This window comes from Carlito syrichta, unplaced genomic scaffold (assembly GCF_000164805.1).
Source record: "Carlito syrichta isolate Samal-C Ts95f unplaced genomic scaffold, Tarsius_syrichta-2.0.1 Scaffold302281, whole genome shotgun sequence".
NCBI classification, from domain to species: domain Eukaryota; kingdom Metazoa; phylum Chordata; class Mammalia; order Primates; family Tarsiidae; genus Carlito; species Carlito syrichta.
Genome location: NW_007246377.1, coordinates 22,520 through 35,147, shown reverse-complemented (window position 1 = coordinate 35,147; position 12,628 = coordinate 22,520). Strand labels below are relative to the sequence as shown.

At 34.0% G+C, this 12,628-nt stretch overlaps 1 protein-coding gene across 1 annotated transcript in view; it reads left to right on the top strand.

Annotated features, from left to right (window-relative positions):
* LOC103258548 (protocadherin-15-like) overlaps positions 1–12,628 on the top strand; it is a gene marked incomplete at its 3' end in the record, with an annotated part of 169,198 nt that overhangs the window by 143,484 nt on the left and 13,086 nt on the right. Inside the window, exon 7 of the mRNA XM_021711428.1 lies at positions 8,219–8,327. Within this exon, the coding sequence (XP_021567103.1) occupies positions 8,219–8,327 (109 nt within the window). The remainder of the gene's footprint in view (positions 1–8,218; positions 8,328–12,628) is intronic.

The window sequence follows — 12,628 nt, the reverse complement described above, 5'->3', positions numbered from 1 at the left end:
GAATAGAATTGAGATTCCAGAAGCAAAACCTCAATTTCTCAACCAACTCATCTTTGACAAAGCCTCCACCACCTACCACTTGGGAGAGGAGAACCTATTCAGTAAATGGTGCTGGGAAACCTGGCTGACCTCATGTAGAAGATTGAAACAGGACCCCTATCTATCCCCATGCACAAAGGTTAACTCCAAATGGATCAGAGACCTACATGTAAAACCTCAAACCATAAGAACCTTAGAAAATGAAGGGCATACCCTCATGGAAATCGGAACTGGCATCCAATTCCTGAACAAAACCCAAACCCACAGGTCATAAGAGAGAAGATAGACAAGTGGGACCTTATTAAAATGACAAGCTTCTGCAAAGCCAAAGAAACCATCAAGAGAGCAGAGAGATAGCCTACAGACTGGGAAAAAGTATTTGCCAACACCAGGTCTGACAAAGGCTTAACATCCTGGATCTACAAGGAACTAAAATGTGCTGAAAAAAAAAAAAAACCCACAAACAACCCTATTATAAAATGGGCAAAAGATATGAACAGACACTTCACAAAGGAAGATATCTGAGCAACCAACAGACACATGAAGAAATGTTCAACCTCACTAATCATCAGGGAGATGCAAATCAAAACCACGCTGAAATACCACCTAACTCCAGTCAGAATGGCAATTATCAACAACTCAAAAAATAACAGCTGCTGAGAGGGTGTGGCGAAAAGGGAACATTTCTACACTGTTGGTGGTTGTGTAAACTAGTGCAACCTCTGTGGAAAGCAGTGTGGCGATTCCTAAAAGCTCTAAATATCAACATCCCATATGACCCCACAATCCCCCTACTGGGAATATATCCTGAAGAACTCAAATCACTCTTTAAAAAAGATAACTGCACACGTATGTTTATCGCAGCATTGTTCACAATAGCAAGAACCTGGAAGCAACCATGCTGCCCATCAAAAGAAGACTGGATTTAAAAAATGTGGTACATATACACGATGGAATACGACGCAGCCATAAAAAAGAACAAAATCATGACTTTTGCAGCAACCTGGATGGAACTAGAGTGTATAATACTGAGTTACCTCTTACAGAAACAAAGATCTGAGTATCACATGTTCTCACTCATATAATGGACCTTGAATATCCAATGTAATACTATAAGAAAATGACTGACGGTACTGGGAAACTGTGGGTGGGGGGAGAGATGGGATTAACAGTAGCAAATATCTGTCTAGGGACGGGGAAACACCTCTTATCAACAGGGTGCCTGAATGAAACATAAATGTATACCTAACCCTTAACTGTACCCCACAACATCATAATAAAAAATATTGATATAAAAAAAGAGAAGGAAATCAGGGTTATTAAAATAGGAAAAGAAGAAGTCAAGTTATCCCTCTTTTCTGATGATATGATCCTACACCTCAAAAATCCAAAAGAATCTGTCAAAAACCTGCTTGCACTGCTAAAGAAATTTGACAAAGCTCGGGGTACAAAATAAATGTGCAAAAGACAGTTGCATTCTTAAACACCAAAACAAGCAGGCAGAGAGCCAAATGAAAAGTAAAGTCCCATTCACAATAGCCACACACACGCACACACACACACACACACACACACACACACACACACACACACACACAAAATGAAATTCTTGGCATCTTCCTAACCAGAGAAGTGAAAGACCTTTACAATGAAAATTATGAAACGCTCTCAAAGAAAACCAGGAAGAAACAAACAAATGGAAAAACATCCCATGCTCATGGATAGGAAGAATCAATATTGTTAGGATGTCCATCTTACCAAAGTCAACTACAGATTAATGTAATACACATTAAATTATCAATACCTTTCTTCTCAGGTCTGAAAATAATAATACAGAAATTCTTAAGAAAACATAAATGACCACAAATAGCCAAAACAATCCTTAGCAAAAAAAAACAAAGCAGGAGGTATTGCACTTCCAGTCTTTACCTGCCTGGTATTAGTACAAGAACAGGAATATAGACCAATGGAACAGGATAGACATTCTGGATGCAAAGCCTCAATTTCTCAACCAACTCATATTTGACAAAGCCTACAACAAGAACCACTGGAGAGAAGAGAACCTATTCAGTAAATGGTGCTGGGAAAACTGGCTGATAACGTGCAGAAAAGTGAAACATGGTCCTTCTACCTATCACCATACACAAAAATTAACTCTAAATGGATCAAAGACCTAAACATAAAACAAACTATAAGAATCTTAGAAAATGCAGGAGACACCATCATGGATATTGAATTGACAATCTTTTCCTGATCAAAACCCTAAGTGTCCAAAGCATAAGAAATAAGATAGACAAGTGGGACCTCATCAAACTGATGAGGTTCTGCAAAGCAAAAGAAACCATCAAGAGAGCAGGGAGACAGCCTGAAGAATGGGAAAAAATATTTGTTGACTATATATATGACAAAGACCTAACATCTAGGATCTACAAGTAACTTAAATGTACAGAGAAGAATAAAACAAACAGCCCCATTAAAAAGTGGGCAAAAGACATGAATAGTCACTTCTCAAAAGAAGATACATGGGCATTCAACAGACACATGAAAAAGTACTCAGCCTCACTCATCATCAGAGAAATGCAAATCCAAACCACATTGAGACACCACCTAACCCCCGTATGAATGGACATCATTAATAAAACAAGCAACAACAGATGCTGGTGAAGAAGCAAAGAAAAAGGAATGCTTCTACACTGCTGGTGGGAATGCAAACTAGTACGACCTCTTTGGAAGACAGTGTGGCAATTTCTGAAAGAATGAGAAATTGATCTTCCATATGACCCTGCAAATCCCCCTATTGGGAATATACCCAGAGGAACTCAAATCATTCTACAAAAATATACCTGCAAATACATGTTTGTTACAGCTCTATTCACAATAGCAAAAACTTGGAACCAACCATGCTGCCCGTTGAAGCTGGAATGGATACAAAAGAATCTGTTACATATACACAATGGAATCTTACGCAGCTGTAAAGAAGAACAAACATGTGGACTCACAGCAACTTGTATGGATTTAGAGTCTATCATAATCAGTAATCTATTACAGAAACAAAGAACAGAGTACCATATGTTCTCACTCACAAGCAGACCTTGAACAATTATCAAAATACTATAAGAAGGGGAACTGCCAGGGGAGGGGTTGGGATTGTCAGTTGAGAGAAACTGCCAGGGAAGGGAGAAGCAAACCTCATCAACATGGGTACCTGCATAATTAACATTTGTATACTCAACCATGAATTGTTCCTTTATCTTTAAAATAAAAAATAAATAAAAATAAATGAAAAAGGAAAAGAGAAATGTCAACTTAAATGTAAAGAACACATGAAAGTAATAAAAATAATTAAATAATAAATTCAGTGACCTAGGTATTCAATTATGTGGGTGATAAAATTTCAAACAAACTATTAGTGCTGGAATACATATAACATTTTCACTATTTTCATATAACTATCCTCTTTTCAAAAATGTTACATTATTATTTGATTAAGGTATAGAGTAAAGATCTGAGCAATGATGAGTCTAGTATTATATAAATAGAAGAGTAGACATTTTAAACACTGAAATTTTAGACTTATAGGTTTTAAAATAACATCCAAATTTGACTGTTATGCCAGTGAACTATGCGGTAGTATGAGTTAAGTTTATACTTCCAGGGTTGTATTAGAAGGTATCCTTTATTAAGGATTGTTATAATGTTTTAGAGATCATTATGATGTCTTGGTTTAATTTAAAATACTTCAGCAAGTTTTGTGTACTATTATGTATCATGTCTCTCAGTTGAAGACATCAGTCAAATGATAATTGAAACTATTTGTCATTTTAACTGTGCTCCTGTTATCTGTATCTCAACCAAGGCCAAAGGCTTTAAAAATCAGTATGTTAAATATCAAATATGAGTTTTTATTTTTAAAATGCTCTGATCCATTGACATATAATTGACAGATATTGTTTTGCATTGGCGAAATGAAAAATATTTAAGAAATAAATTTTGGTTAAAATTATTTTAAATGCTCTCTATCCATGCATGAAACAATATGAATAAAATGAGTTATACACCCTCTGAAATTGAGATGTTATAATAGGTTGAATCTTACAGTTCTTTGGATCATGACTCCTGTTTGCCTAGTAACAGCTGAAATGGTGAAAGTATCCAGTCTCTGAAATCTCAATGTTTCCTTTGAATGTACTTTTTTTTTAACGAATTAATTGTTTGAATAGCTAAAAGAATAGAGATGAGATTTTCTGAAACGTACAGAAAAAGTTTCTTAATCTTTCTTTTGTGATTGCTTGCTAATAAATTTGTATTTATTATGTACATATAAGAGAATTTGAACTGAACTAACATTTTCAATCTGGTGGTTAGGTTGTAAAAGAAATAACTAGACTTCACCCACATCAAAACTTTAATTGCCAACTGTTATTTTCTCAGAAGAATACAATAGCTGTGCAAAAAAACCTTGTCTTAGGTCAGCTCATAAGAGAATATACCTGTCCAGAAGAGCTAATGAATATAAATCATGTGTTTATAATGGAATAATGTTGAGATTTATAATCAAAGAATCACACAGTATTTTTAAAGAAGACAAGCTTTTGTTACTGCATAGTAGCTTCTATGATTATATTTACGATCTCTTTGTATGGACCTAATTCATTTTAGGTATATGTCTTTAGTACTAAGTCAGGGAATGTAGCGCTGAAGTTTCAAACAGTGATGAGATGCAAATTTGTTCTCCTATTCACTGTTTATGCACACTGAGCAACTGGAACAGAAACAGAAGACATGGCTTCTTCTCAAAGACAAATGAGACAGAAAAGATGGTAGTTTTTCTTCAAAGAGAGATTACAAGAGTCTCCCAGTGTTTATGTGGCTTTTTATGTGTCTAGGAATTCAGCTTTATTACAAAAAATCTGTTGAAATCTGAGGCACTATGTTGAGGGTTACAAACACAAATAAAATATTTTCTGCCCAGAAACCAATAAAGTTTTTGTAGAAAAGGTAATTATAGCAATTATACCAAGATAGAGAATGTTTTGTCATTTTTCCATAAAGAATATCAAAACATATTTGAGCTATGGCTGGATTTCTAATGTTTTCAACACACACCGTACTTCCTCTATAATCTAGAGAGTAAAATAAGAAGCTAAGAGAAACAAGGAGGGCAGGAGAGAAAAAAAGCAATAGTAATTACTACCTACTTGAAGAGAATCTGTTCTTCAAAAGAAACAAATCTCTGAATTGATTGCCTTTTCTCAAGAGCTATGAAAGTTCCAGCGGCAGCTAAAGATGAAGTTTTTTTTTTTTGTAGTGGATACTACAAAAGTGTATTCGAGAGTAGTTCACTATCATGCTAGCTTGTTTAAGAAGTACAGCTTATGGTAATGGCATAGTCACACAGCACTGAATAACTTTTATCCTATCCACTTGCACTTCCATACACAGTATCCTAGGATACTCATATTTTTTATTTCTATTTTTAATTTTTTTGATTATTAATATAATTATAAATAGTACACTCACTTATCTTCAGTTCTTGCTATATGATATTTATTAACAAGCAGCTATGGAAGACGAGGAATTTAATTAACACTTCTTCCCTTTTGGTTTTGCTTAATGTGTTATTTTTAGTTTTTATACTGTTTATATAACTAAGTAACATAATTAAAATTCCATTGCTCATTTCAACAACTCTAGATATTATAGGAGGAGAATTTTAAACTACATGACTAACTGCCAAAACTAAAACTGTTTATGTGTTGTTGATTTAGTAGTATATTATCAAATGTTATGATTTGTTCACATTTAGCACTCTGACAGAAAAGCTCAGATTCTTTTTGTTGTTGATGTTGTTGTTTTAATTCTAGCTAAGGAATTAACTTACTTCTAGAAGCCAGAGATTGTTTAAGATTCCTTAGTGGGATCTAAGTAGAGTCACACTTTTGGAAATGCTACCACAGGTTTAAATATTTGAACCAGAATAAAGGAGCCTAAATAACTGATATTGATTGATACAATCAGATTCCTTTGAGAGATGTTTGAAAGAACTGGTCAGCTTGACTCCTGTTCAAACATACACATTTGAAGAGCCTCAGATTTTTCAGTTAAGGGAGAAATGCAGGTATTGCATACAAAGTAAACTGATTATTGGAAAGGGCGTGTGTGTGTGTGTGTGTGTGTGTGTGTGTGTGTGTGTGTGTGTGTGTGTGTGGTGTGTGTGTGTCTGTTTGAGTCTATGTATTTGTGTGAGACACAGAGGAAGTGGGAGGAAAGTTCAGTGGGAGTGTTGTGTGAGAGAAACAATAATCAACAGGATTTAATGGCATAATTTTGACATTGATTTGAAAATTTCATGTTTCTGAATCCACATTTAAAGGAAATAATAAAATATTAGTAAGCTGTTCCTATCTCTGGAAAATATTGAAAACATTTAGAGCACTGAAAGCTATTAGTAATAATAAACCCAAGAGAAACCCTAGATGTATATGGTGTCTAAATTATTGGTCAATAATTATAATTTGTCATTACAATTTCAATACAAAAAAAATATAATTGCTCTTTTTTTTTTTTTTTTTGAGTTGGAATCTCACTCTGTCACCCAGACTAGAGTGCAGTGGCCTCTCCTGGCCACCGCAGCCTCGACCTGCTGGGCTCCAGCGATCCTTCCACCTCAGCCTTCCAAGTTGCCGGAATTACAGGCATGCGCTACCATGCCCGGCTGATTTTTTGATTTATTGTAGAGATGAGGTCTCGCTGCCGAGGCGGTTCTCGAACCCTTGGGCTCAGGCAATCCACTCACCTCAGCCTCCCAAAGGTGCAGGATTACAGACTGAGTCACTGAGCCCGGCTTGCTCTTTTATTTTTTTTAGCACACCATTGCTCTGTTTCTGCTGAGAAATGAAACCACTGGTTGTGTGTAAGAGTACATGACATATTTCACTATTTTGCTAACTGAGAAGAAATATGTAAAAGAACATTGCAGTATTTGTTAGAATATAAACTTATACAATATTGAGACAGTCTATTTCCCTTTGGAATTACCACTTAAATATTTGGCATAGGGGTGGCAAAAACAGTGTTTCATGACTATATGCTAAGGGCATTAATTCAAAGAGATGTTAATAGGTGTTTCTAGAAAGTGTGCAAATAATGTCTTCATCTTAGAAATGTGTGCAAATTACAAAACTTAAGTTTCTGAATCAGACCAGCAGCACTCTCAATTGGTTTTCCAAAACTTTATTTAATATCATGTTTTCCAAACTTATTGGTGTAGATAAACTTTTTTTTCAGCATACCTACTATTGTTTCTGTGGTTGTCTTTGTTTGTTTGTTTCAGCATACCTATTATGATAACGCGTTATTACACTATAGGTCACTCACCACCTGTTTTGTAAATAAAGTTTTATTGCATATAACCATGCTCATTTGGGCTTTCTTGATATAATCGCAGAGTTGAGAAGCTATAACATAAACCAGATGACTGTCAAATCTAAACCCATTTATTTTTGTGTACTTTACAGAAACAAGTGTACCAGTCCTGATGGCACAACAAAATACCACTGGACATCACACTGAAAAACACTGCTATAAATAAATGTTACAATCTTAAATAGAATATTTTTGCAAATCAGTTAAAAATAAATGTACATAACTGCATAATCTGCTTTAATTGTATGAAATTTTTAATGTTATGGATCCACTTAAATCATCCACTTTTAAAAAGTTTATATTGTAATATAACTAATTTATATGAAGCTTTAAAAATAATTTAATAGAAAAATAATATCAATATTCTTGCCAATCTTGTCTAAAGCAAAGAGAAAAACTTTACTTTGTAAACTATTTAATAATTTTGTATTTCTTTTCATTAAATCATCTAGGGAAGATTAAAAAGGTATTTTTATCTTTCTTGCTTACTTTCTTTTTAGGAACATTTACTGACATAAATTCCATGTACATAATCGCTAAGCCTTTTCACTTTTACTTTGATGTTACTTTGCCTCCTCTTAGGATTCAAAATTGGGTAGTGTAAGGTGTCAGACTATAAATCTTTAAATTTGAGTTTGCTTATTTGCTCAGATATTATCCAGCTATCCAAACGAAAATATCTTCAAAATATCTGTCGATTTTTCATAAACTATTAGTAATGCAGCTGAATTAAGCTCTCTAAATTTTTTTCCAGGAAGAACTGAACCCCATTATTGTTACCCCACCGATCCAAGCCATTGACCAGGACCGAAACATTCAACCACCATCAGATAGACCAGGCATCCTCTATTCCATCCTTGTTGGTTTGTATCTGCTAACATCTTATACTGTCTTTTATCATTCTGGAATCATGTAGACACAAATGTTCTCAACTCAAAGGAAACACTTTTAATTTAAAAAAAAATATTATTGGACATAGTTGTTGCTTTTATGTGTAAACAAATTTAAAACAATAATTTAAAGGGTTTTTTTTTAAATAAACTTAATTTGCATAGTGATAGTTCTCCCCATATTTACTCAGAAAGCATTCTCTAGGACTAAATTGAAAAATGAAGTACTTACGTTCTACTGGTATTTTATCATTGATAAAATACTGTACTATTTTCTCATTGTAGATGACTGAATTAAGAAAGGGCTATTTTGGAGTCATATGGGAAAAGTGAAAAATTGTGATTACTCCAAGTACACATATTATGTATTTTATACTTCATACTCCTAGAAAACTTTTTTTTGAAAAATTCTTTAAAATCTGTCCTAATCCACTCTTCTGCATATACTGTTAATTGTGCCAAAAGCAAACATGATGAAAAATTGATTATGCTGCTCTTCTTAAATTGCTTTTGCTAAAATGTGGATGGTGTTAATTTGTGTGGTTTACACCCTCTAGAGAGACAAATGTATGTGAGGCATACCACACATCTTTTAATGGAAGGGTCATCTTTGAAGTGTATTAGAAATTCAGTGGTGTTTAGCATTAGCCCTCAACCTAGTTCTGTGCTCTTCCCTCCAGCCTGTGTACATACACACATTTGCAACAATCAACAAATATGAGACCGATTCTAAAAAAATTTACTGTCTGTTACTTAGAAATGCTTTTTGTGAAGAAAATTCAAGCCTTTGGTTTTTACTTTGACATACATATCATCAGCCAGTTGCAAAGATCAGTCTATTGCATTTTTAAAATTCTTAAGAACATAAGCCTTTTTTAAGTCTTTAGAGGTTTTGGCATAGACCGCAGGAAATAAGCATCATTTGCTTTATTAACTGAAGACTTAAATACATGTCAATCTCTGTGCTACAGGCTGAATACACACAGAGAAATAAATATTATAGGTTAGGGAATGGTGGTGTCTGTGGCTAGATACAATATGAAAAAGATAATTAAAACACATGATCTTAGGCACTGTAAATAATGTTTGAATCACCACATTTCATGTGGACTCATGGGATGAAAACGTTAAACACTTCTAAGGGAATTGTTTAGAAAGAGTCATTTTAGTAGAAAGCCCAGGGTTTTAAGTGGAAAGGGAAAAAAAAATTCTAGATAGATAATGTAGCATGTGCAAAGGCCAAAGTATAAAAATTAAGGATAGACTTGAGGAAATATGCTACTTCCAATAGGCTAGAGACATTGGTGTTCATGTTTCTTTCACTTTAAAAAATTACATTCGCAGGGAGTGGCCACTGCACTCCAGTCTGGGTGACAGAGTGAGACTCCAACTCAATAAATAAATAAATAAATGATAAATAAATTACATTCATTATTTATTTCTACAAAGAAATAAGGCACCTACACTGTGGTGCAAGACAGATTCCTGACTTTGTAGATCTGATTTTCTGGCAACAGAGATAGACAATAAATAATTAATATAATAAATATGTTGTATTTAAAAGTTTTAAAAAGTTTAAATAAATAAATAAATACTTGTATATTATACAAGATAGCAAGTGGTAATTGCTGTGGGAAATCTTGGGCAGATGAGTGGGATTGGAAGTACAGAAGGAGGATTGCAGTAAAAGTTGTAGCATTAAATAGAATGATCAGCATTTGCCTCACGAAAACGTGAGCTATCACAAGGGCTTACAGAAGCTAAGGAAGTTGTTTGTGTTGAAAATTGGGAGGAAGAGTTTCTAGGCAGAGATAAACTTAGAGCCTGTGAGTTTCAGAGTTTCAGAGAGAAAACAGAGGGCCAATAGCTAGTAACCTTGTAGTTTATCCACTTCATCTTTTTCTCTGTGTGAAATAAGCCAGTGTAGAAATTTGAGCAGAAAGTTGATATAATAATGTTTAGTTTTGTCAATTTACAACTATAGTATAAGGTATAGCTCTAAACAAAGGATATAATCTCTTATATGAAATTTTCTGTCACAATTAAGTTAAATAAAATGATATTCTTTTGTAGTATTTACATTTCTAAAAGGCAAAACATTGTAGGGGTTGACAGTATAGCCTCTGGAATTGTATTGTCCATATTAAAATCTTGATTTTAACATGCACTAAACATATAATGCTAGATGAGATATTTAGCCTCTTTTTACCTCAGATTGCTCCTCTTCAAAATAGTATTGACAAAATTATACCTTTGTATAAAAGGATTATGATTATGTAATATAATACATGTAAATATGCATAATAGTGCCTGGAAAAAAGTTAATGCTGAATAAGTGTTAGCCAACATTGTTATTTTTAGGATTAGAAATAAAGCTTGCTTCCTAAGTCACATCAGACTGGTACACATAGAAGCACATAAACAAATACCAAACATAAAAAGCACACGTACAGACACACAGAAACACACATACACACACGAAACAGGATTCCCATGGCTCTGCCTTTATCTATTTTGCCAAAACCCTTTATTTTCCTTAAATCCATTTAGATTATTTTGAATATATGTGTTCCTCTGAACTATTCCTCAGTTATGATGTGTTGAGTTCCTTTCTTGCTGTTATGTATTATGGATAGTTTCTATTTAATTGTTGTGAGAATGTAGATGCTGATGTCTATGACAAGGTCATCAAAAGGCTGTTGCCAGCCTCTTCACCAATTCTGCTACCACTATCATCAATAGTATAATTATAGACTAACGAACAATCTTTAAAGGAAATGCAAGAGAATGTCTATAGAGAATTTTAAAGGCTTCAATATTTGTGCGAATCTAGAATGACAACAACCAGAATTGTGATATATATATATATATATATATATATATATATATATATATATATATGCTTAAGATATTTATATGCTTAAGATATACCTGGAAAGGTCCTGAGCTCTCATCTCCAACTGACCTTAAGCTTTGCAAAAGCTGGAACAACACCATAATCCAACTAAAACTAACAGACTTCTCAAAACATTTTACCCCCAAACAGCAGAATACATATTTTTCTCAAGTGTACGTAGAATGCTCTTTAGTATAGACCATTCTAGGCCATAGAACAGGTCTCATTCAATTAAAAAAAAAAAAAAATGATTGGCCAGGTGCAGTGGCCCATGCCTGGAATGTCATCAGTTTGGGAGGTGGAAGCAACAGGATTGCTTGAGCCCAGGGGGTTGAGACTAGACTGGGCAACTTGGCAAGACCTTGTCTGTACAATAAATCAAGAAAAATTAGCAAGGTGTGGTGGCACACACCTGTGGTTCCAGCTACATGGAAGGCTGAGGTGGAAGGATCACCTGAGCCCAGCAGGTTGAGGCTGTGGTAACCATGAGCATGCAGCTGCATTCTGGCCTGGGTGACTGAGACTCTGATAAAAATTTAAAAATAAAAATAAAATATAAGTAAATAAAAATAAATGATTGAAATAATACAAACTATATTCTCTGACCACAGTGGAATGAAATTAGAAATCAATAACAGGAAATTTTGGAAAGTTACAAATATGTGGAAATTAAATAACTCTCTCAAATAATCAATGATTAAAAGAAGGGGGGAGGGGGATGGGATTAACAGTAGCAAATATCTGTCGGGGCATGGGAAAACACTTCTTATTTACAGGGTGCCTGAATGAAACGTCATTGTACACCTAATCCTTAACTGTACCCCACAAAACCATAATAAAAAATACTGATTAATGAAAAAAAAAAAAAAAGAAGGAACCAAAAAAAATTTAGAAAAGTAATTTGAGACAAAGACAAAAAACATATGATAACAAAACTTATATGATGTAGCCTAAGTGATACATAGAGTGATATTTATACTTATAAATGTAAACATTAATAAAAGAAGAAAAATATCTAATCAACAATGTCATCTTTCACACAAAAACAATGAAAAGGGCTAGGCAAACAAAAGCAAAACAAACAGATGGATAGAAATAATAATGACAAGAGTGAAAATTTATAAAATAGAGATTAGGAAAACAATTTAAAAAGTCAATGAAACTAAAAATCAATTATTTGAAAAGATCGACAAATTTGACAAATCTCTCACTAGGTTGACTAGGAATAAAAGAGATAAGCCGAACTTGGTGGTTCACCCTGTAATCCTGCATTTTGGGACGCTGAGGTGAGTGGATTGTCTGAGCCCTCAGGTTCGAGACCTGCCTGGGCAACTTGGCGAGACCTCATCTCTACAATAAATCAAAAAAATTAACTGGG